The following is a 28,000-nucleotide window of genomic DNA, read 5'->3' on the forward strand; positions in this document are numbered from 1 at the left end:
TAAGGCACTACAAATCACAAGTTAATTAATGAAGTTTGTTTTATATACAAGATTTTAAATAGATTATACATCAAAATTAGGCAACTCGGTTGCTTTTGGCTCCAATTGAAACAACATGGCAAACTTCCACACTGGCTCCCAGCTTCTGCAGTTCATGTAACCAAATGATCTGCTTGTGTGACAGCCGATCATTGGGGCCTTTCACTTCCACCAGCTGCAAAATAAGAAAAGATGCATACCGTGGAGCTGGTGTTTAACAAACACAATAATTAAAAAAAAGTAACTGACACCAGCTATGCTACCTCATACTTAAATCAGCTGTACAGAGGTGTGCAGCCAGCTGAGGCTGAACTGGATGGATTATTAATCTAGTTTGAGAACATTTTGATGTATTTAGTGGGATGGAAATATGAAAAGAGCCCCAAAGAAAAGAGATGACAAGCCACAATCTACACTAGATGTATCAAAAATTTTGTAATAGTTATGATTTGGGACCCCAGAAATGGGGGGGGCATGCTTCGCTATTGTGTATAGGTTCTCACCTTGCCTCATGGATCTGTACTTCGACAATGCTTAAAATTAAGAATCAATGATATTTAACTTACCTTGTACTGTTTTGTCTGTCCATTCCATACAACCAAATCAGGGAGCCCTCCTTTGCAGTGTCTGATATCTCTGGACATCTTCTTGCATACTCCACTTAAAAATGCCCCCCCGAGGCAAGACACCAAACTCTGTAAAGCAATTTTTAATGTTTCAATACAATTTTTATTTAGTTGTCTTTATAAAAGTTTAAACAAAGTAAAAGCATGCCAAATATTTATACCAAGGAACACAGGACTCTTGTACAAAATTAAGTGAAGATATACTGTAAGCACAAAACACACTCCATGGCCTCAAAGCAACATCAAATGTGTGTGCAATCCTATCTATAATCTAACCATGTTTGCCTGACCATCTTAAAATTAGAATATCATTCTAATGCAGTACTAATTAGCCTTTCTTTAGTCATCTCTTCATTAACAAAAATCCAGTTTGTCCCCATGAACGATCCCATAGGCTGCCAATTTGGTCTATAGTGCCAAAGTTGGTACCCAAAATCACAAGTGTATGGGAGAGTGATATTCTAATATACAGTAACTTACAACTGGTCTTCATTTAATTTTTTTTTTTTATCATTTGTGTTTTGTTTTTCAATTATTTAGCTTTTTGTTTACCATCTCTCCAGCTGGAAAGTTAAGCAGTTATCTGGTTGCTAAGGTCCAATTTACCCTAGCAACCAGGCAGTGGTGTTAATGAGAGACTGTAGTTTTTGGCTGCCAAGGTTAGTGACCCCCCCATTTGACAACTGGAGAGAGTCAGAAGAAAAAGGAAAATAATTCAAAAACAAAAAAATGCATTGCCCATTCTATAACATATTTAAAGTCAACTTTTAACTACCTCTTTAAGATACAGCAGTAGTCAGTCTGGGTTGAGCATGATTAGATTAATAGCTAGAGCCTCACAGAAGGAGTAACCGCTCATGCATAACCAAAGGCAATGAGTCTACTATGTCATCAGTAAATGAACCGGGCATTGAAAGTAACTCCGTCTTCACCTCATTAAAGACCTGCTATATGGTCACATACAGCAATGGTGTTGCCACTATAGCCCACTATAACTCAGAATTAATTATTTAAATTATTTTGAATGTTATATTAAAATATGTTATATTAAACATTGGCATAGCATTAAATCTTGGGTGGCGATTACTGTTAACCTAGAAATGGTTCAGAAACCCTGTAGGTTTACTAGAAGTCAGTAAGCAGGAAGTCTATTTAATATCTTCTTACGGGTGGTACAGGAGAACTTGCATTGCATTATTTATGTCTGGCATGATAACCTTGCAGCAGTCCAACTCTGCTGAACTATAGCTTCCAATCTGCCAAGAGGAGCTAAAAAAAGCAAAACTACTATTAACTTGACATACTACGAGAAACTGACTGTTTACCTGGGCTTGCTGAAGAGATGAGAAGCGCTCCCAGTTAACTAATGCTGCCACTTTGCCCTCATGAGCATTCCAAACATCAGCAATCAGCTGGGACAGGGTCTCTGTGGAGCATTCCTGGAGCAGCTGGAGCCGGCACTCAATAGCTTCTCTTCTGTTCTCATAAAAGCTATCCGTGTACAGATCCAAAGGGAAGGCCTGAATCAAACATACCAACAGCTTCAACTAACTTGCTGTTAGCTTTGTCATAGCACTACAAAATACTTAACAATATTTACAGTAAATTCAAATTGCATTTAGACAGGAAAATAACAAATGCTTTAGAGGAATCATCTGCATCACTTTTGACATTTGAATTAATGGACCACAAGGTGCACACAATGAATTACCTGGTAGGAATTTCTGAAAACATCTGGAATTCCTTCCATGAAGATGATGTCCCACAAAAGCAAACCATAAAGTGTGAAGAATGTGGAGCCTTCTCCATGAATTCCTGATGTACAAAAGGGAAGAGGTTTCATTTCCATATTCTAACTCCATTTCTATAAAGTACAGATTTTTAAAACCCCAATGAATGTCTTAAAATTTCTTGGATATTGGGCATGAGTGACCTAGCAAGTACAGAGCTCTACTGCACCTTGTGTCTCTCCATAGATAGGGTATGGGAGAGGGGTTGCCTATGTGCCACCATCCAAGCTGCTCCTCATGAATACAGTGCTGATGAATGCAGGCAGGTTTGTAAGGAGGAGAACAGGCTTTTAGTTTAGGCCAAAAGCACCCTGGCAGAACAGACCAGTGAAGCAGCACTTGGGCAGTAAAGAATGGTAAAAATCAATTTCAGGGTCTTAGCCAGAATTTTAGTAGTGCATAGAATAAAATAGCTATTCTCAAAGTATTCTGTCAAAGTAGACAACGTCAAATGCATAGTCAGCTACAATATTATATATATATATATATATATATATACATACATACAAGATAAATTCTTTCACATAAAGACAGGACAAGTGAAATCTGCCATTCCTGCAGCACAGCTACCAGTCTTATCTCCCCTATCAAGTCAACTAGCAAGGGGTGCTGGGGACTGAGTTGTATCCCCAGTCTTGCAGATCAAATCAATACTGATAATGGACTCACACAGAAATAATCACTTACATACCTTGATCAAAGCCCTGCTGCCTGTAATGGGCGAGGGACAGCTCCTCAACTGAACACATCACCTTAGAAAGAGTGACATTTGCTCCAACTTCTTCAGACAGCTCTTCCATTATAAATACAGATTTGCCCATTCCTGTTTGAGGATACATTTTGCCTTTGATGGTGACCTGCATATTACATTGTAAATTGCAATATTAAGGTTGAACAATGTCAATGCGTGGTAGTTTCAACATAGATACAACAGTCACATCCTAATGTACAGCAGGCACATTGCCTGCAACCTGACACTGACTGGGAGACATAGCATCAATGCAGAATGAAAACATAAGGAGTGGTAGGATATGACTTGATAAAAATCAGCTTCTGATACAGAAATAGATAGGTGAATTGCAGTGTAACGTGTCAGTATCACATTAAACTGTTAGGGCTTACACACATAACATTCAATAGGTTACACCATTCATGATTGATAGATGTTTTGTGAAAATCACCTAAGGCAAAAATCATGAAATATTGTCACATTTTTAGAAAATAAATGTTCAATGTATATGGCAGACTATATGCTTATTTTGTTTTCTTTTATCTAGTTTTTTCTTTATGAAGAAATAACAGAGGTCCCCAGCCTTTCTTACTGGTGAGCCACAGTGAAATGTAAAAAGACTTGGTGAACACAAGCATCATAAAAGTTCATGGAGGTGCCAAATAACTATCAGCTTACAGGTGGCTTTATTTGGTAGTAAATCTTGTTTTTATTCAAACAAAATTTGCCACCCAGTCAGCAATTCAAAAATAACTACCTGGTTTGGGGGCACCGAGAGCAACAGCCAAGGGGTTGGTGAGCAACATGTTGTAATGGGGATAACTGAACTAGAAGATGCACAAAACAGACACAAAGCAATGTTCCTATAACTAGTAAGTTGAAATGATGACTGGTTTCCAGTTAAAACTGAACTCACATGAGGTACATCCTCCACTTCAATAAGAGGCAGGTCACAGAACATCTGGCGGAATTTTTTGCAGCTGGGCGAGTCTCTCATACGGACAGCACGTTGGTACAGGGAAAGCTGGTGACCAGTGCGCACGTGAGGATCTGATAAACCCTCTAGGATGGCACCAATTGCCTAGGAAATAAGAGAAATATAGTATGGCCAAAGCAGAAGCAAAGAAATGCAATATTCGTACCACCTAGAAACATTCACTTATGTTTATATACTGCATTTAGAATAAAAAAACACTACAATGGTTATTATCCTAATGATGGTTACGCTGGAGAATAATCCATCTAATATCATAGCACTAGTATCATAACAGATACACTAAAAATTGCTGCCTCCGTGCTATTGTATAGAGCGGCACCTGGCTCTTTATCTTTTTAAACATTATAATATAGATAGATGATAGATAGATTCTGAATTTTATAAAGGTTAAAAGTATACACATAGTAACAGTATATAGAAGTTGCTTAACTACATAAAAATAAATACTTTTTACTAAACCACTAATGGTAATGGTATATTAATGTACAACATATTCTTTTTGTTGAACTGTATACATAATGCCAAGAGTAAAAAAGGAGACTATTCACCTCCTGTGTGCGTTTCAAATGCTGATGCAAGTTTAGAGCCAGACGATCCCACCAGCGCCCTCTGCTGTCAGGACAGTAAACTTTCTGAGACAAAAGGCATCGCAGCAGCTCTACAGCTTCCTGCAGAGAAGAGATACTGCTTGGTCTAATTGAAAGGCCTATATTGACTAAGCTAAAATAGCTCCAACATTCAGTATTTTAAATATGTATTTTTGGTGATATATGTTTAATAAACTGAAAATATAAAATACGCACAGAATTGTTCATAAATGTTTTTTATAACTAATGATAACTAATTTGAAAGGACAAGAATATAATTTCTGATTATGACCACATTGCCATATTTGTTTAGAAAAATAAATTCATTACATATACACTTTGCACCGGTTAATGCAGAAAACAAACAAAACTCACAACAGCAATTGTGCTAAATCCTTCTATTTTATCGAGATCTCAATAAAGGATTTAGTGCATTGGTTGTTGCTAGTGCCATCTGAATTTCTATTTGTTTTCTGCATGAATATGAACCCTTGAGCAGCAGGCTTCTCAGATATTGCTGCTTAGAAACACATGGGCAGGTTTTTGCAGTTGAGGCTGTGTCTGCTATGTAGTTTTTCTTTTTGTCCTCTGGCTGAAGCACAGTAAGTGTATAGCAACTATTGACTTCATTCGATCATCTTAGGAAACGTTAATGCTTAGGAATTATCAGCAGAATATTACCATCAAATTTTTAGATATAAAAATTCCACCCACTACGGAGTCAGTTTATAAATCATAAACATTTATTAAAGCTGTGTTCATCTGTTATTAAGGGGCAGAGTAAAACTATGTTGCTCTTTGGGAATTGTTCTGAATACAAAGCAGTGCAACTTTATTTACACATAACCAAACATGATTCATAATTAAGCACAACGAGGCTTATGTAATTAGAGTTAAATGTGTTAGGGTGCATAGGATACTGAACCACTTCCTAGGTGTATGCTAATCTGAAGCCACAGACTGCCATGATGTCATTTGTAATAGATTGTTGAAAATTCCACATCACATTTTTATTGTAATTTTTTTTTTTTTTACCAAACATTATTTTGGCTTCTTGGTGCAGTCAGAAATCTGCTTTGCATCAGTGCCTTCTCTGAGGAAGGACAAACTAAACCCGTAAAATGAATAGGGATAGAAATGCCATATTTCATATAGCAAAATTAGTGCACCAGTTTAAAAGTTCAGCATCTCTATATACAGTATATTGTGCATCGGTCCCCAAGCTCAGTAACTGAATGAGGATGGAAAGTTCCTACATAGTATAACAATACCTTATAGAGGTGGAGTCGTTGCAGGATCTCTACTCCTCGTGATAAGATTTTGGTATATATCCAGCCAACAGTAAAGCAGCGGAGATACTCTGGCAATTTTTCATGGTTCCTAAATATTACAAAGGTGTTTAACAGATCTCAGAGTCACAAGTTAGTTTCATTATTTTCTAATTGTTCTAATATATTAGATAAACATTACTCAAATTTTCATTCAAAATTGTACTAGTAAAAGGATATACCTGACATAATACAAAATTAACAGACAAAACATATTTATTAATTTATCTTATACTTTATCCACATTTAATGAACAGCCCCCAGAGCTGAGCCAGCAGTATATCCTTGTAGATGCTAGGGATGGCCTTTACCTTTCCAAGACAGGCTCTGCCCCAGGGGTAACTTACTATGCAAATAGTTTCTATTTTTTGAGAGCTGCCTTATATTGGGTCAGCAATCCAGCTTTGACTTAATACTCTGAATATGATATACTGGGACACAGTGAAGATTGAGTTGAGTACCTTCACCACCCTGGTGAATTGTGCTTGGCTATGGTAAAATACAGGGTCATTTTATTAAAAAACTGCACTGACTGTAAGCTTGTGAGTTTCTGAGATGCAGGACCTCTTCTCTCAAAATGTGAGTGTAGAGTTAAATACATTAAACTCACCTGCATTTTATTCATTCCTATGGGATTTTTAGAAGCATATTTATCAAATGGTGAACTCAAAATGTTCACCTATTGATAAATACACTTCTAAAAATCCCATAGGAATGAATAGAGCATGGGCGAGTTTTTATGTATTAAGTTCTAAACTCACATTTGCATAAATCTGCCCCTTAGTTCTTTATGATGCTATTAAAAAGCACTGCTCGCACATGCATAGACATAACAGCATTAAATACAACAAACCTTAATGATGGGTCATCTTTCAGTTCATCCCATTCCTTCTGGGTAAGCTGATAGAGGAGGTGTGCTTCTTCCCACTGACCACTAGTCATGGCTACTGCTACATCTACTAGCTTGTGCATTGCAGACTCATACCTATGAAAAGGCAGATAAAGTCAAACAGCTGCTCAGATTATCACCAATATGTGTGCCCTTACAAGAAATACAGCTATGTTATTTAAATGATTCCATAATTCAGTGATTCACTGAAAAAAATGACTCAATCTAATTTGTGCCACAAACTAGAGTCCCATGAAACTGGAGGTGCCTAGTTTTGAATACATTATTTAATTAATGATTTATTCCAATATGGTATTTACACAGGTGAAAAGATCTGTAATGTTTGGATTTAATTTTAAATTAAGCTACACTTCATGCACATAAGGTGTTTACTTCTGCTGCAGTCGGCAGCACTAACTTTTGATTTGTGGTGCCTCAGTGTTGGTATTCTAATACCATCTCATAAATGTATATAACTTTTACCTTACACCGATACATCTATGACAACACGCACAAACATAGGAAGAATATATTAAAACTGTCAATAAGCTAGTCATTTTTTTCTCATTATCAATAACTTTTCACTGTATCTCAATGTTACAAATTTAGGACCTAAACAATTGGTTTATTACATGGTCCCAAGGATATAACTGGCACAACGTTTATTTCTGCCTATATGGCTACAGTGATTAGGGGCATGAGTGTTAAAAAATATGCTATTAAGTTGCCATTGCTTTTATTGTAGCTGACAGTTTACAGATGTGTGCTAATAAATAACATACTTAGTTCTGTCTGAAAACCCTTTCATTGTTGATTTAATATATCTATTAAATATTATATATATATATATATACGGTATTCCTTAGAGAGAAGTAATATTAAATTTTTAAGACATTTCTTTTAGAAGCCATTCTATCCCTAAAACAAATTAAGACTATCGCTCTGAATACACATAAACGAGTTGCATAAGTTAATATAGGTATGGGACCTGTTATTCAGAATGCTCGGGACCTGGGGTTTTCCAGATACAAAAAATAATTTAAACATTAAATAAAACCAAATGTATTGTTTTCCCTTCAATAAAGATTAATTACATCTTAGTTGTGATCAAGTACAAGGCAGTATCTTATTACAGAGAAAAAGCAAATCATTCTAAGAATTTTAATTATTTGCTTATAATGAAGTCTATGGGAGATGGCCTTCCCGTAATTCTGGATAACAGGTTTCCAGATAAAAAATCCCATACCATGCCTGCAGACCAAGGGAGAGATTCCCTCAGTGCCCTGTGTCAATCAACACAGTTCAGCTGCACCAAAAGAATAGGGCACATACATCACTTGCATGCCAAATGCTGGAAAGGACGCCAGATTGGTTTTAAAAATATGTGCAGTGCAGTGCAGTGCTACTGTGTCAAGCTCATTGTCTCTTTGAGACCACAATGACACCAGAATTCATGGTGATTGCTTAAAAATGCACTTTGCTACCTGCATTTGTGGACATACATGTTCCCTTATGTCATTATGACAGGTATGGGATCCCTTATCCGGAAATCCGTTATCCAGAAAGTTCCTAATCACGGACCCCATTATAAGCAAATAATTCTAATTTTTAAAAATTATTTCCTTTTTCTCTGTAATAATAAAGCAGTACCTTGTACTTGATCCCAACTAAGATATAGTGAATCCTTATTGGAGGCAAAACAATCCTCTCTTGTTTAAATGATGTTTAAATAATTTTTTTAGTAGACTTAAGGTATGGAGATCCAAATTACAGAAAGACCCCTTATCCGAAAAAGCCCCAGGTCCGGGCACAACAGGTCCTATACCTGTACCATATATACAGTAACTACGTTAGTAATGGTTAGGTCCTTTTCCTACCGGATAAGATCTTCTCGGTCATTAAAAATTCGGGTGCTTCTTTGTACAGTATATTCAGGAAATGTCATACGTCCCATGTTCACCATGAGAACTGTAGAGAGCTGAGTTTGTCCTCCACTAGCAGCTTCTTCAACATCCATAGACTCAGTCAAAGAGAAAAGGAGAAGGACTCTAGAAAACACCCCTCTTGGACCTTTACAAACCCGCACAGCTCGTCCTGTAATCTCTTTAGCCCTGGTAAGATAGAGAATCATAGTATGCTCACAAATCTTTAAAGAACTTATATACAGTATATTAATATAAATTAAACTGACCAAGTTTTATTTCAGTAATAAACCTGCGCAGGCGATTTCGGCAAATCGCCAAAAATGCCTAGCGAGGCAACTTCGGCGATTTGCCGAAATCGCCTGCTTAGCGTGTGCCATCCCACCGGCGACTTACATTTTCGCCGGTGGGATGGTAGTTCGGGGAGATTAGTCGCCCGTGACAAGGGAGATTTGTTGCGGGCGACTAATCTCCCTGTGTGCCAGAGGCCTTATAGTCACAGGTTCTGCTGGCCCCATCTTCTATTTTGCATATATGTAGCAGAACCCAAACTCCTGCCCATTCCCATTGGCTCATTGCCTCCAAAGAAAAAAAGAGAACAGCCTTACTTTTTTAGAATTACTGCAGCAATACCAGGTTGCTTTTTGCCAAGACTGAATACACTGCGTTGTTTTGATAATCGCAGAAGTTCCTCAGCGAGCTGTTGCTTTTGCGCATTTGGATTTGCCAAGTGAAAGGCTTTTGCTAACAACTTCAGTTCTGGAGCTGAGAGAAGATCCAGTGCTTCTGAGAGTTCTTGTAACTCAGAGTCTGGAAAGTGGGCACAATAGAATTAATGTTAAGATGTATATCTTTAATGTCCTTAAAGGAAAACTATACCCCCGAACAATGTAGGTCTCTATAAAAATATATTTGATAAACAAGCTCATATGTAAAACACTGCTTCATCTAAATCAGGGGTCCCCAACCTTTCTTACTCGTGAGCCACAGTCAAATGTAAAAAGACTTGGAGAGCAACAATAGCACCATAAAAGTTCATGGAGGTGCCAAATAAGGGCTAAGATTGGCTATTAGGGGCCTCTATGCACACTATCAGCTTACAGGGGGCTTTATTTAAAAGTACACCTTGTTTTTATTCAACCAAAACTTGCCACCAAGTCAGAAATTCAAAAATAACTCCCTGGTTTGGGGGCACTGGGAGCAACATCCAAAAGGTTGGGGAGCAACATGTTGCTCACGAGCCACTGGTTGGGGATCACTGATCTAAATAAACCATTTTCATAAATATATATATAAATATATATATAAACTTTTTTAGTAGTATGTGCTTTTGGGTAACCCTAAATAAAAAAATGTAATTTTAAGGGCCTGCTGGGATCATAGGATTCACAGTGCACACAAATTATCAGCCAGCAAATGGAGTTCTGTTTTTTGCTCTCACATTACTTCCTGTTACAGTTAGAGCTGCATTATTTCTGGTCATGTGATCTCTGAGGGAGCACCTAGCCCATCACTAAATCGTGGATCAAATGAAAGTTTGTAAAATGGCAATATTTACAGTTTGGCAAGATTATTTAATAGGCCACTTAACATAATATTAATGATCTGTTGGTTAAGTATTCTGAATCCCAGGGCCAGCACATGTGCACTAGAGTGAAAAATGCGGCTTTTTTGTTAAAGTTCGGCTTTTCACTCTACTGCGCATGCGCAAAAACAGAAGAAGGAACTGGGCTTTATTATTTATTTGTTTGCTTTTATTTATTAGCATTTAAAATGTTGCAGTAGTCAAGTCCACTCTAGCCTAAATTCCACAATGAATTGCATGTCTTGTGATTAACAGACCTGTAATGAAAGAGATGAAAGAGAAGTGTTCAAGGAATTGTGGGAAATGAAGTCTTGGCTAAAGCTGAGCTGATTAATACAGTGATTAATGGCAGGTGTAGTTAGATCCAGAAGGAATGGTAGTCGCAAAAGACAGAGCTACTGCTTTCAAAAGCAGATACATTTACAAATATTTAATATTAAAACTAATGAGAATTCATCTTTATAATACACTGGATGGTTGCTTATAATTAATTTAGCTTTCTTGATGTCAAAATCTTTTACTTTCTATTTTAGCTTAACCCTCTTAATGTGTAATTACTTGTTGGCAGTGTAAAATGTGGATATTATATGTGGCCAGAGTTAAAGGGATAACTTCCAAATTCCCTTTAAACTGGAGGACTAATCTATGAAAACATCATCTGTATAAATAAAAATATAGGTGATTTCTAAGTCGGTAATAGTGGTCAATACCTGACTGAAGAAACCCATTTCGGACCAGCTCTTCAATAAATGGAACCAAATCTGAGGCGATCTCTGGATACTCAATTTTGTTTATCTTCAGCCAGTTCAGCTTCCGTTGAAATAAACGCACATATAGCTTTTGCCCACCACCTGTGGTATACAAATCCAAAGAATTGTAATTAAAGGAGAACTAAACCCTAAAAATGAATATGGCAAAAAAAATGCCATATTTTATATACTGTACTTACTGCACCAGCCTAAAGTTTCAGCATCTCAATAGCAGCAATGATCCGGGTCTTTAAACTTGTCACAGAAGTTCCCCATCTTGGAAAGTGTCTACAACACTCACATGCTCAGTGTGTCCTGAGCAGCTGGTGAGAAGCTCAGCTTAAAGGAACAGTAACACCAAAAAATGAAAGTGTATAAAAGTAACTAAAATATAATGTGCTGCTGCCCTGCACTGGTAAAAGTTGTGTGTTTACTTCAGAAAGTCTACTATAATTTATATAAATAAGCTGCTATGTAGCCATGGAGGCAGCCATTCAAAGGAGAAAAGGCACAGGCACATAGCAGATAACAGATAAAACACCATTGTATTCTACAGAGCTTATCTGTTATCTGCTATGTAACCTGTGCCTTTTCTACTTTTTTCCAGCTTGAATGGCTGCCCCCATGGCTACACAGCAGCTTATTATATAAATTATAGTAGTGTTACTGTAGCAAACACACCAGTTTTACCAGTGCAGGGCAACAGTGCATTATATTTTTATTACTTTAAAGCTCTTTCATTTTTTGGTGTTACTGTTCCTTTAAGGGTTGTCACAAATGATCAAGCAGAATTAGGTTTAACCATCATATAAGATGATGCTACAGGACTGATTATTAAATTCTTATGCTAATTACACTGGTTTCTGAGCTGCTATGTAGTAATTTTCTTTATTAATTTACTAGTCAGCTTTATATTTTGAAATTCATTTTGAGTCTATACAGTGCCAAAGCCCATTAACTGAGAGCAGCATGAGAATATGCAGTGAATCAGCAGAAAAGAAGATGGGGAGCTACTGGGGCATCTTGGGAGGTACAGATCTTGCCTGGCTGGTACAGAAGCCCAAAACATATTGTACAACATTTCTGCCCTACTTCTTTAGTTAGGTTTTATTTCTGCATTAAAGATGCTCAAAGCATGCATAAAATATACATAGATAGACAGAAATCCTGTGTGTCTTTTTATGGAGGACTCAGTGCAGCATTTCTGTGGGTGCTTATGGCTGTATTTACATTGACCTTTCTGATAAAGCTTACTTAGTTTTTACCTTTCCTTCTCCTTTAAGCTTTAAACTCACATTTTGCACGGCATAGTCATAACTTCACTTCTGGGATCCAATGGAATAGGCTATAAAATGCCTGATACATAAAAGAGCCATATTTTATTGTGTTGCTAAAGGAGTACCTGAAAGTTCATAAAATGTTCTTAAGATGTGTATATCTTCTTCACTGAAGAGACTCATATCTTCTTCACTCTCCATAACTGTCTGAAGAACCATTAGAAAGTTTCGCTGATAATACGGGATGCTCAAGGATTGGGGTGAAGATTCCTGTGGAATGTTAGCATCCATTCCATTTTGCAAACTATCTACTTGCTCTTGGCTATCTGGATCATTAAAAGGTTTTAAAAATTCATCTAGTATACTTTTATCTTCCATTTCATTAGACCAGCCATCTTTAGCATCATATATTTTTGCCAAAGCAGGTTCAAATGTTTCTGCAGTAAGATCACAATGTTTTGCTCTTTTACAAGCTGTATTTTCTTTTTCTGAATTGTGCCTTTTAGCTTTTGTATCTTTATCAACTTGCTTTCTACCCGTCGGTCCAAGAAACATGGATTTAACACTGCTTGATGTAGGAATTAGGCATTCATCCAGATGGTGACTATATTGCTCTGCACCAGTGTCCTTTTTAACATCACTCTGATTGTGGTATTTTGCAGTCAATCTCTTTGTGTCAGTAGGGTCTGTCTTTTTTTCACACTTAGAAACAAAAGTAAGGCTGCTAATATCATTATTTTTAGGTTGATCACCTGTTAAAACAGAAAGGTCTTCACTTAAAGATTCACAGCAACCAGTGGCATCTTTGTTATTTTCTTGCATTTCCTGCTTCATTTCACGTACTTGTCGTCTTCTAGAGAGTTTGGAGGAAAGACTTCCCAGTGGCACTGTTTTAATAATCTGCATTTCTGTTTCTTTGTGAAGTTCCTTTACAGGGCTGCATTTGTTAAAATATGAGCTTGTTTGTTTCTCATTATTTTTAGAAGGACTAGTCTTAGAGACTGGATTTCTGATGTTTTCTAATGGTCGGGTGCTTTGACATTGTTCTGACTGCATGGAATCCTGTTCTTCAATCAGTATGACATCGTCAGCACATTGCTTTGCTTTTTGGCATGTTTCATCCAGGTGTTTGTTAAGGCCAAATCGTGGCACCATTTCAGCACAAAGAGGGCAAGAGAGCTTTGCAGGAGGTGCATTTTTAAATAGGGCAATAATTGATGGAGACACTGATGTTTTTCTTGGTGACTGAATGTTTTTTAAATTGACATTAGGTTTTTTTTTTGATATGGATAGACTTCTGCGGGATTTTTTCTTTTCAGGAGAATTCATTTCTGATGTACTGGGATATATACTTTGACTAAGCCTCTGAATGCATTGTTCATCTCCTGCAAACACAAGAAAGATTAAGTAGATAGAGGACTGCCAAAAGAATTATTTTTTGTCACAATTAAATTAAAAAAAAACAAACAAACAAACTTTCTATTATGTTTACACATTGAAAACCAGTATATTTTTTACTGGCCGGGTCATATGGTAGCAACCTTTGCCATACAATATGAATGATTATATTATGATCCCTTTCCAATAACGTGGTTATTATACAGTGTTAGCAGACTACAAGTGTTAATTCTGACTTTAGTATCAATAAACAGCCTTTGTGCAGTTTTTAAAACCTGGACCATTCCCAAGAAACAACCATTTCTATAGACATGTAAACCCCAGGACTATATCAAGAAATAAGATTGTAAGCTCTTTTGGGCAGGGCCCTCTTCACCTCTTGTATCGGTTACTGATTGCTTTATATGTTACTCTGCATGTCCAATGTATGTAACCCACTTATTGTACAGCGCTGCGGAATATGTTGGCGCTTTATAAATAAATGTTAATGTAATGTAATAAGAAGGTCTGGTGTAATTAACTCTCATAGATGGTAGTGACTGGCAGTAAAATGTAAAAGCGAAGTACCAAAAATACACACCAAGCAGCTGGTACTAAAACATAATTAATGACTCAATTTTGAAACAAGCAGCGTATACGTGAGTCTCAAATACCCCGCTTTTCTTACCTGTCACAATCCAAGGCATCCGCCATGTTAGCGAATCAGGATAGCTTTATTGGCACAGACAATACTGCCAAAAGTACTTGCATGAAAGACCTTTTTCGCAATTACATGTTACCATACGCCATAGTGTAAAGCAAGCACATATGCTAGACATATCCTACTCGGATATCAGTCAGTTTGTGTGTCTTACTGTACTTACGGAACCATAGCACTGTAGCAAACGTTTCCGGCCGGAGTGGTTTCGTAGGCGCACTTCCTCTTCTCTATGGAACATGTGAGTGAGCTGCGCTGATCGTGGCAAAGGATGATGGCAGATTCTGAAGAACCGAGGCATGGGCTGGAACAGTGCATGGAGGTTCTGGAATTAGTGAGTGCCCACCCGGAGCAGTTGCTGAGGTACAGAGAAAGAACCCTTATTGGCTGCTATATCCTCTTAGCCTATGATTATGCTGTTTATTTCCATCGTTTACTGCTATAACATTTGTGTGTGTGCTGGACTAAATCCTGGAGACTCACTGAGCTGCCTGTGCCAATCACTGAGAAAAACCATAATTACATAAAATAATTAAAAATAAACTGGCAAGGATACTGAAGATTTGTTTAATCTCTGTTCTTTAAAATGCAAAAAAAAAAAAACAATAGTACGTAAAATCTTCCATATCCACACCAGAACCACACATAATTAGACCTTTATTATACACCTTTATTTCATATCCTTAAAACGCTTTAACCATTTTTTTTGAAGAGTAGAAAAGTGCTGTTTTATGCATTATATATATATACACACTATAGTTATGGTGTCTGTGGTTGGAGCTTATGCATCTGAACCATTTATAACCACTGAGCGACTTTGCTTATTCTCTCAATAACAATCTTATAGTTTGAACAGCTTGACATGTCTCAACACATTGAAGGACTTAGGGCATTGGGTACCCAAGGCACACTTTTATAATAAATGAATTCAATTTGTTTTTTTACTTAATGTTTAATAGGACTATGCTGAGCACGAAATAGAGAAGTTATATGTGAAAGAGGTAGGGGGGTAACACTAAAATGTGTTTTAAAATAATTAAAATTTAATGTGCTGTTGTCCTGCACTAGTAAAATGCCTACTATATACTATTATATAAACAAAGCTGCTGTGTAGACATGGGGGGAAGCTATTTAAATTAAAATAAGGCTAAGAGCGCTGCCAAACTTGGAGATTAGTCGCCCCCACAATTAATCTCCTTTAGTGTGGGAATGTTTTCCCACCGGCAATAATGTCAATCACTGGTGGGAAAAAAAAAATGTGTTGCTTCGGCTTTCCAAAGTTGCCCATTTTCCTCTCGAAGCAAACTTGTGGGAGACTTCCGAAAGCCGAACGACTCATATGTTTTCCCAATGGCAATTTACATTATTGCCAGTTCAAAAGCATTTAGAAGAGATTTGTCACTGCCGTGGGCCAACTAATCTCCTCTTGTGTGAGGGTGCGTAATGGCACAGGTTTCATAGGAGATCAAAGATAAGCTCTGTAAAACACCATTGCATTCTACAGAACTATTTGTTACTTGGTATGCATTTTCTCCCTTTTCCCATCTTTGGTTGCACACTTAACACCAAGGCACGTATAGCTGTTGTGTCAGTATGTATGTATGTATGTATATCATTATTTATAAAGCGCTACTTATGTACGCAGAGCTGTACAGTAGAATACATTAATACAGTTTGTTTGTATGATACTGTCCAGTGCTACACTCTTGTTCTCTGCTCTATTGTGAGTGTGATATTTTTATCTATTCTAAACTCTGCTCTCTAGTAATGTGGGCAACTGTTAGATTTTATAAATATAGGTATGGGACCTATTATCCAGAATGGTAGGGACCTTGGGTTTTCTGGGGGTTGTTTCATCATTAACAAAACCAATAATATTTTTTTCTCCAATAAGGATTAATTATATCTTAGTTGGGATCAAGTACAAACTACTGTTTTATTATTACAGAAAAAAAGGAAATTCATTTTAAAAATTAGAATTATTTGCTTATAATGGAGTGTGATAACAGGTTTCCAGATAATGGATCCCATACTTCTACATTGTAATAAAGTACATATGATTTTTTTTTTTTTACTTATTTGCAGGAGTATTTTAAAATACATTTGTTTTTTTTTTTCAGTGTGCAGGATGAATTGGCAACAGAGTTCTCTTGTTTAACAAAAGCTCTTTATGATTTGCAAAAGTCACAGCTTGCACTAGAGGTGGGAAGCCCATTGGAAAAGCTGATTATAGAGAATTTTGATGAAGAGCAAATATGGCAGCAACTAGAACTGCAGAACAATGCTGTTCTTGGCTACTTCAAGAAAGCAGTTAGTAAGACACAAAAAGACAAGGATATTTATCTCATACAGTCAACTGAGGAAGAGCCATCAGAATTGGAATACGAAGATGAGGAAGGTGTGTCAGCAGAAGAGTCAGAGTTAATTAGTGAAAATGAAGATGAACAAAGAACTCAGAAGAAAAAAACTGCTGATACTAAAAGACCAAAGAGAACACCAGTGGAGGCATTCAGTGATGATGATGATTCAGATATGGACTTTGATATTGATAAACTGGAGAAGCAGAGTCAGCAGATACCAAATAAAAAACCAATGGCTAAACCTAGTGAAAAGTCAGTACTTGATGACAAGTTCTTTAAGTTGTCTGAAATGGAGGCCTATTTAGAAAAAGTCGAGAAAGAAGACAGTGAGGAGGATGACGATGATGATGTTGATTATTTTGAGGATATTGACTCTGAAGATGATGAGGAGGAGGAGGAAGAGGATGATATGGATGAAGATTTTAACATTACAAAAAGCAAAGAACAGGTAAATTGTGCACTAATAAAGCCCACTAATCAGAAAAGAGCAAATGCAGCCCTGCAAAGCATTTGGACATCCGTATAAACATATGAATGTCACCTCAAGGTGTGTGGGTTGAACATAAGCTCTTCAGGATGTTATGGTCTGCATTGAATAGGCAGGCATATATGGTTGGTAAAAAAAGAAAAACAGCTAAAGTAACAGGTTTGGCAAATGGGTAATTTTTAATGGTATGCATAATGTCCCCATTAGTGTAGCATTAATGGACAAAGAAAGCTAAAGTCACTAGGGGATGCCTGTTTGTTAGGTTTATTTGTCTTGGTTGATTTTTTTCATTTGTTTTCATACACCAAACCTGACTTACCACTGAAAATTGCTGGGAACAAGAAGAAAGATTGGGACCACCTGCCATGGTGCAAGTGAACCAGTCTGGTTAATTGGTAAAGTAGTGCCTCACACCCTAGTAACTTTATCTTTCCCTGTCCATTTTTATTGTTTAAAAGAAAGAAACCTTGCTGTACGGTGCAGTGGAGTGGAATATAAAAATGTTCTGTGTGCAGGCAAAATACTAAAGGGCAGATTTATGTGTGAAATAAAAGGTCACTACAGAAAAATCACCTGTTCACTATTCATTCCTGTGGGATGTTTAAAAGCATAGTTATCAAATAGCAAACTCCAACTTGTACCCATTGATAAAATACACTACTAATAATTTTTCTTTGATCAAATAGTGAAATGAGAGTTCACCAGTCTCCCCCCGCCAATAATTCCAAATGAGCATGAGGCAAAGTTGCAGTAAGAGCAAGCATGTCAATTCTAGTTGTGTTATTGTCTTAAAGGGGACTTGTAATTCCAGATTATTTTCTGTTGTGCTAGTCAGGCAGAATAAGGGTGAATAAGACACACGCAGCTACTAGTAGCAGATACTTTTTCCACAGCTACTAAACGCCATAACTGCCATAGACAATACTGAGAATTGCCTCTGCTTAAACAGACGTAGAGACAATTATCAGTAAAAGATCAGCATTGTCTGTTTTAGTAGCCATGACAAGTAGCTGTAGCTCCGTGTGTCTTTACCCTAAGGGCTCTGGCACACGGGGAGATTAGTCGCCCGCGACAAATCTCCCTTGTCACGGGCGACTAATCTCCCTGAACTACCATCCCACCTGCGAAAATGTAAGTCGCCGGTGGGATGGCACACGCCGCGCAGGCGAATTTCGGCAAATTGCCGAAGTTGCCTCGCGAGGCATTTTCGGCGATTTGCCGAAATCGCCTGCGCAGCGTGTGCCATCCCACTGGTGACTTACATTTTCGCCGGTGGGATGGCAATTCGGGGAGATTTGTCGCGGGCGACTAATCTCCCCGTGTGCCAGAGCCCTAAAGGTGAAGACACACAAAGCTACTAGTAGCAGCTGCTTGTTGTGGCTACTAAAATAGACAATGCAGAGACAATTCTCAGTATTATCTATGGCAGGGTATTTTCCAGAGTTTAGTAGCCATGAAAAAGTAGCTGCTACTAGTAGCTCTGTGTGTCTTCACACTAAGGCATGTGAAGATAAGTGTTAGGAAGAATTACAAACCACTGGGGGTGGGGTGGAGGTAGTACTGTTATACAGTATAACATTACATAGTTGTAGCTATATTAGTATAACTTGAGACTTAGGGGCACATTTACTAATCCACGAATCCGAATGGGAAAAATTTGGATTGGAAAACGAACATTTTGCGACTTTTTCGTATTTTTTGCGATTTTTTTTGTCGCCGTCGCGACTTTTTCGTAACCATTACGACTTGTGTGAATTGTCGCGACTTTTTCATAGCCGTTACGATTTGCTCGTATATTGTCGCAACTTTTTTGTATTGAGTGCTCGTAAACGTCGGGCAAACCATTCAGAGTTAGCATGATCTTGGAAGCCTCCCATAGGACTCAATGGCACTCTGCAGCTCCAACCTGGCCCAAGGAAAGTCACGATACTGAAGCTTGAATGAATCTGAAACTTTTGTACTCATCGCGACGGCTACGAAAAAGTCGCGACAATTTGCGCAAATCGTAATGGCTATGAAAAAGTTGCGACAATTTACGGAAACGTCGTAACGGCTATGAAAAAGTTGCAACAATTTTCTAAAAAATCGCAAAATACTGATCATTACGAAAAAAAACGCATTCGAAACGACAGAGCGTTCATGGATTAGTAAATATGCCCCTTAGAATAAAATGTCACCAAATTTTCCTTTGAGCAAAAATTGAGGGGGAGGGTTTTTTTTTTTTCTAGTGCACTAAAGTTATTTTTGAATGGAAGTAAAATTGGAATTTAGACATATTGAATATTGAAAGACAGCAGTAATGTTTTGAGACAAATAGGCATTGTGGTTGTCATAGTAATACAATTAAAATGCTTCCAGCTGATTTATTGGGATTGCACACTTTTTAGCCATTTAAATCTATGCATGTTAAAGAAAACCTTGGTGACCATGTACACTTATTATATGTTGCTGGCTGCCAGTAAGGGGGTGTTCGTAGATAAATACTGATATGAGTCTGTCCCTTTCTAGTCTGATTGTTAGTATTGCAGTAGAAGCTAAAAGCCTTGAAGGCATTTTATATTCCCTGTTCTCCAGCGAGGTATGTCTTTCTCCAACAGCAATATCCCCAAAGTGCATGTTCTACATATTTGATGAATTTGCTGTGTTTCACTTGAGCAGATGTAATTTTCTGCCACATTAGCTGTGCTTCTTCTGTTGCCAATGTATATTAGCATTGCAGTAAATTCATAGAATTGCTTAGTACTCTTATACCAACCACTTTTCCCAGTGTACTGTGTGTTGCAAGCTGTGCATATACATCTTTGCTAGCCTCTAGTAGTATTCTACTATATTGTTATTTATTGTAGTACATAACAGATACAATCTGATAAAAACCAAGCTGTGTATTATGCACTGGTTATACTATGGAAGCTCAGTCTTACAAAAGCCTTCAGGTAGGGCTGTGATGGACATCATATTCATTTTGTGGGTTGTGGCCTGAAATTGTGCTGTCTCTCTGAAGTTTAAGGGCTGTGAAGCACACATCCTAATCTTAACCAGCGGAGAAGTTAATGGTAGATGGTAGTGGCAGTTTTTCTCATAGAGCCCCATTTTCCATCAGCCTAAGAGTTTAACCTTTCATAAGCTTGCATCTGGTGCATATAGTGACATAAACCTTCCTTTATTGACCCCTATGCAGTTATCTGCATAGCATAACTTGGTAAACAGTAACTTGTAAGAACAGGGTTAATTGCTGTACTTCCATATCCTGAACATATACTTTAGAATGTTACTTTTTTCATTTAAAGGGGTTGTTCACCTTTGAGTTAACTTTTAATATTAAAGTGGACCTGTCACCCAGACATGAAAATCTGTATAATAAAAGTCCTGTTCACATTAAACATGAAACCCAAATTCATTTTTATATTAACACATCCAAACACATTATAAAGGCATTTAAAAATCACAGCTGTCAATCATATATTGCTTGCCCCACCTCTATGCCTTAGGCATAGAGGCGGGGCAGACAGTAACTTTAGCTTTCCATTCAACACTTCCTAGATGTCACTGCACATCTCACTTTCCCCCTCCCTCCTCCTTATCTAACTGTGTAGCCAGTGCATGGGCCTGGGCATCTGGTCCCCCATTCTATCACATAAACAAGATTTTGGCATGATACAAAGCTTGCCTTAATAACAGTGTCCACAAAATGGTGCCTGCCTGCTTGCTTTGATTGCGTAATTCCAAGACGGAAGGAAACAAGATTTATATTATTTATATAGAGTAAGTAAAGTTTATTTTGCTCAACTAACAATATAGAAAATAATTTGGACTTATTTCTTAGGGTGACAGGTCCGCTTTAAGTAGAGAGTGATATTCTGAGACATTTGGTCATCATTTTTTATCTGTGTCTTTTTAACTATTAAACTTTTTGTTCAGCAGCTCTACAGGCAATGGGTTGAATGAGAGACTGGAATATGAATAGGAGAGAAAGGAATAGAAAGATAAAGAATAAAAAGTAACATTAACAGTACAATTGTAGCCTCACAGAGCAAACGTTTTTTGACTGCTGGGGTCAATGACCTCCATTTAAAAGCTGGACAGATTCAGAAGGCGGTGGCAAATAATTGAAAAACTATGAGGAAGGATTGGCCATTCTGTAACATACTAGAAGTTAACTTTTATCATATCCGCTCATGCATTTCTCAAATTATTATTTCAGGTGAAAAAAAGTTCAAGAGATCTTCAGTACCAAGATTTCTTTGACCCTGTTGAGGGAGAGGAGGGATGTGACATTGATCCTTCTGCAAAGAATAAGAAGGAAGAAAAAGAACAGGATGATTTTTTGGAAGATGATGAAGAGGGAGATGGTGAGGAAGATGATGAAGAAGGAGATGGTGAGGAAGATGATGAAGAGGGAGGTGGTGAGGAAGAAGATGAGGAGAAAATGTCTAAAAAGTAAGATTTTTGATTATTTATTAATGATTCTGAGTTATTGTAGACTAGCTTTGGGAAGAGATTCTGATGGACTTACCAAACAAATCCATATCTGTGTTTTTCAAACAAGTCCTAAAAGTAGATGATGAAAGCTTGTTTGCGTTTTCCAAAAGAAAATTAATCCTTCTCATATAATTTAAAGGTAAAATCGGAGTCTGGTGTTTTTGGGGTTGTCAGTGGGCTGATAATCAGGTGTGAGTGAGAGACCCTGTTTTATTTAAAGACTGGGGATCCAGCAAAGCCTGATCACACACACAACACATTTGTGGATGCCTATCATGGCTTGAACAAAGGAGGTGTCTGAGAGCATCAGAAAAAGAGTATTTTGACATTTTGTTAGTGGCTGAAACTGTGGCATCCAATGCAGAGGCTAAAGCCGGCTTTAAATTAAATGTTAGTGGTGTTTTTTTAGTGATGAAGATGAGGATGAACAAATGGAGGAAACAGAAGAGAGCCAAAAAGCTAAGGAGACGTTGAAACGTGTGACATTTGATCTCTCTGATGAGAGTGAAGGAGAAGATGTTGGTGATATACTGGGTGGAAAGAAAAAAGAGATCTCCGAGTCTAGTGAAGTCAAATCTTCCTTTGAGAAAAGGGAACAAAAGGTCAGTCCTTTCTATCTTTTCTGCACAAGGAGATTGTACAGCTGATGGAAATATATGCATAGCTTTAATTAGCTCTAAAAGAGAAAGGTAATAAATAACCCAATGTCAATACACCATATTTATGTTTTTTATTATATGCCCCAACAAAGTGTAGCATACAGGTGAATAGTTTGGGCCAGATTTCACTCTCTAATTCCCATAACTGATAGGCGCACCTATAGGCGCTGATAGGCGCTTTCTTCCTACTCGTTCCTTTGCTTGTGTTTTGATTTCTTTTTTTGCATGCCACAAAAGGTAATTTTTTTTTCTTTTGCTAGTCAGCCAAAGGCCAGTTCCTCCTAAAACTGTCTAGGATTAAACTTTTCAGCAGTTGAATGATTTGTTTCCATTAAGGCTACTGAATATTAAACATTTTGAACACCTCTGTTAAGTTGAGGCACGCTAGATACAGTGGAATAAAGCAAAGCAAGCATCTTCAAGGAACAGTTTAATGTAGAAATGAAACTGGGTATAATAGATAAACTGTCTAATATAATAACACTGCTTCCTCCTTGACAGCTCTCTAAGCTGCTCACTCCAGCTTTTATAGATGACAGACATTTTTTTTTTTATTTTGCCCAGTTTCATTTTTATATTAAACTGTTCCTTTAAGGATGAAATAGAAACGATTATTAGTACTACAGCTGTAAAACATGTTGAGGACATACCCTCCCTTCTACAGGAGTAGCTGTCTGCCTGTCATTGCTGCCTATAAATTGCACACTTGGAAGTCTTCTTTTTGACTTTCTGTTTGTATTTCTACCCAAATGCAATAATCCATATTTCAGATGGCTGAAAAGATTCAAGCTCTGCAAAAAAACATGCTAGAAGAGAAGCAGTGGCAGTTTTCTGGTGAGGTAACAGCACAAAAAAGGCCAGAAAACAGTTTACTTTCAGAATCATTGGTATTTGACCATGCCTCCAGGATGGGTGAGTAAGAGTTATGTCCAGTAATGTTCTTTGGGTAGAGTAAAACATTTATGTAAATCTTACCTTTTGATCCATTACGTTTCTGTCCTACATTGAGTTAGACATAGGGATGGGTAAAATAATTTGTGCGCCGAAAATTTTTTGCACATGCATAGTTTTTTTTTAAAGCATGCGTCATTCATTTGACGCGCACATTAAAAGCAGACGTCCACGTCAAAGGAAGCGACGAGTAGTGAATTTTACTGTCACGCGGCAAATTATTTCACCGCGCAAAATTTTTTCGCCCATCCCAAGTTACACTCAGTGTATGTATACTGGGCAGTTGGCTAAAATGGGTACAGATTCATTAGCATAAACATTTTATTTTTCGTATAGCACCCGTTATCTCAGAGGAAACCACTATGCAACTTGAAGATATAATCAAACAGAGAATAAAAGACCAGGTGTGTATTGCTCCTTTGGTAAGGTTTTAGTTTATTTCAAACATACAGCTGACTATGTCTAAGGTTACCGTACACTAATTACAGCTAAGTAGTACATGTCAGTATATGCCTAAAGCTGACCCATTTTACTCCACGCATGCATGACCAAACTGACCTGGCCCCCAGGTATAGAATTAGGAGAGGTGATAGCTAACAAAAGTCTGCTTTTCTAATGCAAAAATAGATGTGTCCATTTATATTCTTTGCTATTTATTTTGTCAAGCTATGGGATGATGTGGTGCGCAAGGAGAAGCCAAAAGAAAATGCCTTTGAATACAAGAAACGACTCACCTTGGACCATGATAAGAGCAAACTCAGTCTTGCAGAGATTTATGAGCAGGAATATATTAAACAAAATGAGGTACGAGGAAGAAATCTAAGCTATGCATTTGTTTATTCAGTCAAAGATTATTTGGGCAAACATGATTAATATATAATTACATGGGAGATATATCCAAATCCAAGAAAAGGTTAGTCACGGGTGGATCTCAGTTGAAACCTTATGCATTTGAAATGGTTTTGTAGTTTTCTGGACAGATGCGAAACCTTAAGAGCGCAAATTCTATTAATCAGATCATTGGGATTTATGTTTTTCTTGGCAAGTATCATAGTTGTTTTGAAGGAAGCCATCACTCTATATTAGTGAGCATGGTTGATGGCAATAAATACTTTGCGGCTGTCAAACTTCTTCAGTTCCAGGCCCTGTTGGAGAGCCAACCTTTCTTATTAATGGACAAAGTTGTAGATATTGGAAAACATTGATTTTTAGTGATTCAGCGATAGTTCCAAAAATATATTTTTTTACACCTCTTCATTAGCATATAACGTTGCATAAAGCAGTTCCATTGGAGGAACTGAAAAAATGACCACAGCAGCTTGCCACATACAAGATACTTTGAGAAACACTGACAGCTCTTGTAATTATATTAGATACATTTTTTAAATTACAGAAAAATAAAGAAGAGGAAGAAAATCCAAAACACATGGAAGTCCAAAAAATGATGGATTCCCTCTTCCTAAAGCTGGATGCCCTCTCAAATTTCCATTTTATACCGAAACCAGTAAGTATTCTTTACCCACCCTTCTGTATCCGCAGCAATGTTTAGCAGCTCTCCAGTTTACCAGTTTCAGCAGCTATCTGGTTGTTAGGGTCCCCAATTTACCCTAACAATAAGACAGCTTTTTGAATGAGAGAGTGGAAGATGCAGGCAAGCGATCCTCGCCTTTCCTTCTCCTTTAATAAAGATCCAGGGGCCCATGCATGTGCAGTTGAGCGTAAAAGTTTGGCTTTTTACTCTACTGCACATGAGCAAAGACTGAAGCAGAAAGAGGAATGCTCGCTCGCATACACCCCAGCCGGTGCAATTTTCTGCTAACGGAAGCACCGGCCGGGGGTCTTTAGGTAAGTGATTACAATCACTGGGGCGTGTCTAACATTTTGGCACCCCCCAGTGATTGTAACTTTCCTTCTCCTTTAAAAGCAAATAATTCTAAAAATGTAAGAAATCAAAATATATGATCAACTGAAATGTTGCTAAGCATAGAACATTCTATAATAGAATGAAACTTCATTTAAAGTTATAAACCTGCATGAACATGCATTTTTGACACAAAAAAAATTGACACTGAATTTTTATTTTATACACTGTAGATTTCCTTTTTTTGTGTAGTCATTAGAGAATTTTGTGAAAAATGTAATATCTATCTTTGATAAATATACAGTTGTAAATTTAATAACAGTTAAAAGCATATTTGTCCCTTACTGCACTATTTGTTCTGACTTTTGAAATAATGTACTCAGTACTCCTCCAGCCAAGACTCCCAATTCCTACAATGGTCAGATGATTAAAGTTTAATTTCCATAATGACATTTTCTTTCCCATTATGCAGTATGTATTTTTAGAATGCAATTCCACTGTATCTGAGTCAAACTAAACAATATAGCTTAAATCTGATCCTGTAATATGAGAGCAAATAACAATATTAAACCCTATTTAAAAAGTCATTTGTAATTTAAGAAAAAGGGGATAATTATTCAGTGAAGGTATACTATTATGCCTTTATACTTTAACTTTTTTTTTACCTTTTATCCTGCCAATCCCTTATACTGTATATGTGACTTAATTCTTACACATTTTTATACATGATTTCCCTCTAGCCTGTTCCTGACATAAAGGTGGTTTCAAACCTGCCTGCAATCAGCATGGAAGAAGTGGCCCCAGTAAACGTCAGTGATGCAACACTTCTGGCTCCAGAGGAAATCAAGGTAAGAGCCACTAGAAATGCTTCAGTTAACAGTTAGTTCTTCTTCTATAACAATATTAATGTAGTTGAATTTATTGCTTTACTTGTGCAAACCTATACAAAATGTCATACATAACATTTCACCTTGTTACATAAGTGTTTCTTAATTTGCAGACTTACCACAGTGTGGGGACCTAATGATGCATTCTGACCCACATGTTAAAGGCCCCATGATAGCATAGAGTTTGCAGTTAAGATCTGTTGCACTGAGCAGAATATTTTGACATGTGACATGTACCATGACATTCTGGTGATCACTTGGATTATTACAACAGTACAATAGTGCTAAATGGAGCCTATGTCTACTTACATATATAGAGAGCAACAGACTTTGACAAAGGTCTTAAATGTATGCAAATACCTGCTGTTTGTGACTCTTCCCAGGAAGAACCATAACGACTGCTTTTAGAAGCAATATATAGATATTGCAACTGTACATTCCCATGAACACAAGTCTTGATTCATTTTTGTATTCTGTTTCCTCTCCCAGGAAAAGAACAAAGCTGGAGATATAAAGACTAACGCTGAGAAAACAATCACTGATAAAAAGCGGGAGAGAAGGAAGAAGAAGGCTATCAAGAAGCAGAAAATAAAAGAAAGAGAAGAGAGGAAGAAGCAGGCAGACAAAATAAGAACAGAAAAAGGAAAGAAAGCATATACTAAAGCTGATGCGGCAGATGATCTTAAAAAGATTGCCAAAGAGGGAAAGGCCACAGTATTAAAGGTAATATTTTCTCTGTTCGAGTCACTTGTTCATTAGTTGTAATTGCTGAGCTAACTGAAATCATTTACTAACATAAATAGAACTTTGCACTAGCGCAATTACCCATAGCAACCAATCCTTTATAAGTTTCAATCATGACTAATCACTAGACTGAATGGGTCTAAAGGAATGACTCAAAAATGACATTTTAATTGGTGTAATTTAGTAATAAAAATGACACCATAAAAATTGATAATCCCTTTAATAATTGGATTTCTTAGATGTTTATAATACAGTCTAAGTATATTGCTGTGCAGTGAAGAGTTTCCTTTGTTAGGTACACTTCATTTTATAATTATGAATATTTTAAATATGCTTCTGTGCCCTTTACATTGCATTTCAATCAAATCAAACAAAGCTTTCTCTGCTATTTAATGCCTTTGTGTATATATATATAGTTCAATGTATCCATCTTATTTATTATTTATTTTTTGGCCTGTGAGTCAAAAGCAAAATCTTGATTTTCATTCTTCAGTTGATAACATGTTTTTTTTCCTGTTTCAGGATGAAGGGAAGGATAAAGCTTTAAAATCTTCTCAGGCATTCTTTTCTCAGCTGCAAGATCAAGTTAAATTACAGATCAAGGGAGCCAAGTCAGCACAGAAGAAACAAAAGAAAGAAAATGAACTTTCAGTCCATAAACTCAAACTCTAGTGTACAGCTGTGCTTGCTTTTCTTTATATATAATGGGATAATACACAGATGCCTAGCCAACACGCAGTCATTAATATGTGGAACTACATCTTCTACAATAACTTCACATCACATGCTGTCAAGGCTGCTTGCAGTGCTAAAATATTTGGAGAGGTGCATATTACCCCTGCCTAGGCTAATCTATTTATATAGATTGGGGGAAAATGTTTAATATCAGAGTGTAGAAAGGAAATGTAATTTTTTTTATGCCTACGTTTTGTAAAATAAAATGTGTTTTACAATGTAA

At 37.1% G+C, this 28,000-nt stretch overlaps 2 protein-coding genes across 3 annotated transcripts; one reads left to right on the forward strand and one right to left on the reverse strand.

Annotated features, from left to right (window-relative positions):
- Nucleotides 1-21: 21 nt before the first annotated feature.
- On the reverse strand, nt 22-14,862 carry fan1 (FANCD2/FANCI-associated nuclease 1). Of its 2 annotated transcripts, none has more exons than XM_012970859.3 (14): nt 14,781-14,862; nt 12,645-13,904; nt 11,204-11,344; nt 9,517-9,718; nt 8,864-9,097; nt 6,951-7,082; nt 6,041-6,149; nt 4,731-4,850; nt 4,102-4,266; nt 3,147-3,312; nt 2,377-2,480; nt 1,991-2,185; nt 606-734; nt 22-214 (listed from the first exon to the last, which is right to left on the reverse strand). In XM_012970859.3, the coding sequence occupies exons 2-14, from the start codon at nt 13,846-13,848 to the stop codon at nt 77-79; spliced, it is 3,039 nt and encodes a 1,012-aa protein (XP_012826313.1). In that variant the 5' UTR covers nt 13,849-13,904; nt 14,781-14,862; the 3' UTR covers nt 22-76. The 2 variants fall into 2 exon arrangements, with proteins under 2 accessions (XP_012826313.1, XP_002934961.2); XM_002934915.5 differs by lacking the exon at nt 14,781-14,862 and adding an exon at nt 14,585-14,673.
- mphosph10 (M-phase phosphoprotein 10 (U3 small nucleolar ribonucleoprotein)) lies at nt 14,861-28,000 on the forward strand. Its single transcript, NM_001199571.1, is given in 11 exon segments — nt 14,861-14,977; nt 16,735-17,422; nt 21,663-21,898; nt 22,350-22,542; nt 23,370-23,511; nt 23,887-23,954; nt 24,217-24,354; nt 24,944-25,054; nt 26,152-26,259; nt 26,788-27,021; nt 27,565-28,000. Coding segments are annotated over 11 exon segments (2,160 nt in total). The 5' UTR covers nt 14,861-14,885; the 3' UTR covers nt 27,715-28,000.

Source organism: Xenopus tropicalis, chromosome 3 (assembly GCF_000004195.4).
Source record: "Xenopus tropicalis strain Nigerian chromosome 3, UCB_Xtro_10.0, whole genome shotgun sequence".
Lineage (NCBI taxonomy): Eukaryota > Metazoa > Chordata > Amphibia > Anura > Pipidae > Xenopus > Xenopus tropicalis.

Excerpts from the sequence above, each read along its gene's own strand:
- fan1 (XM_002934915.5), bottom strand. Across the intron at positions 11,345-12,644 it reads AACATTTTATGAACTTTCAG|GTGGTGGGCAAAAGCTATAT; the intron begins GTACTCCTTTAG and ends TGTATACCACAG. Across the intron at positions 4,267-4,730 it reads ATTTGAAACGCACACAGGAG|GCAATTGGTGCCATCCTAGA; the intron begins GTGAATAGTCTC and ends CTTATTTCCTAG.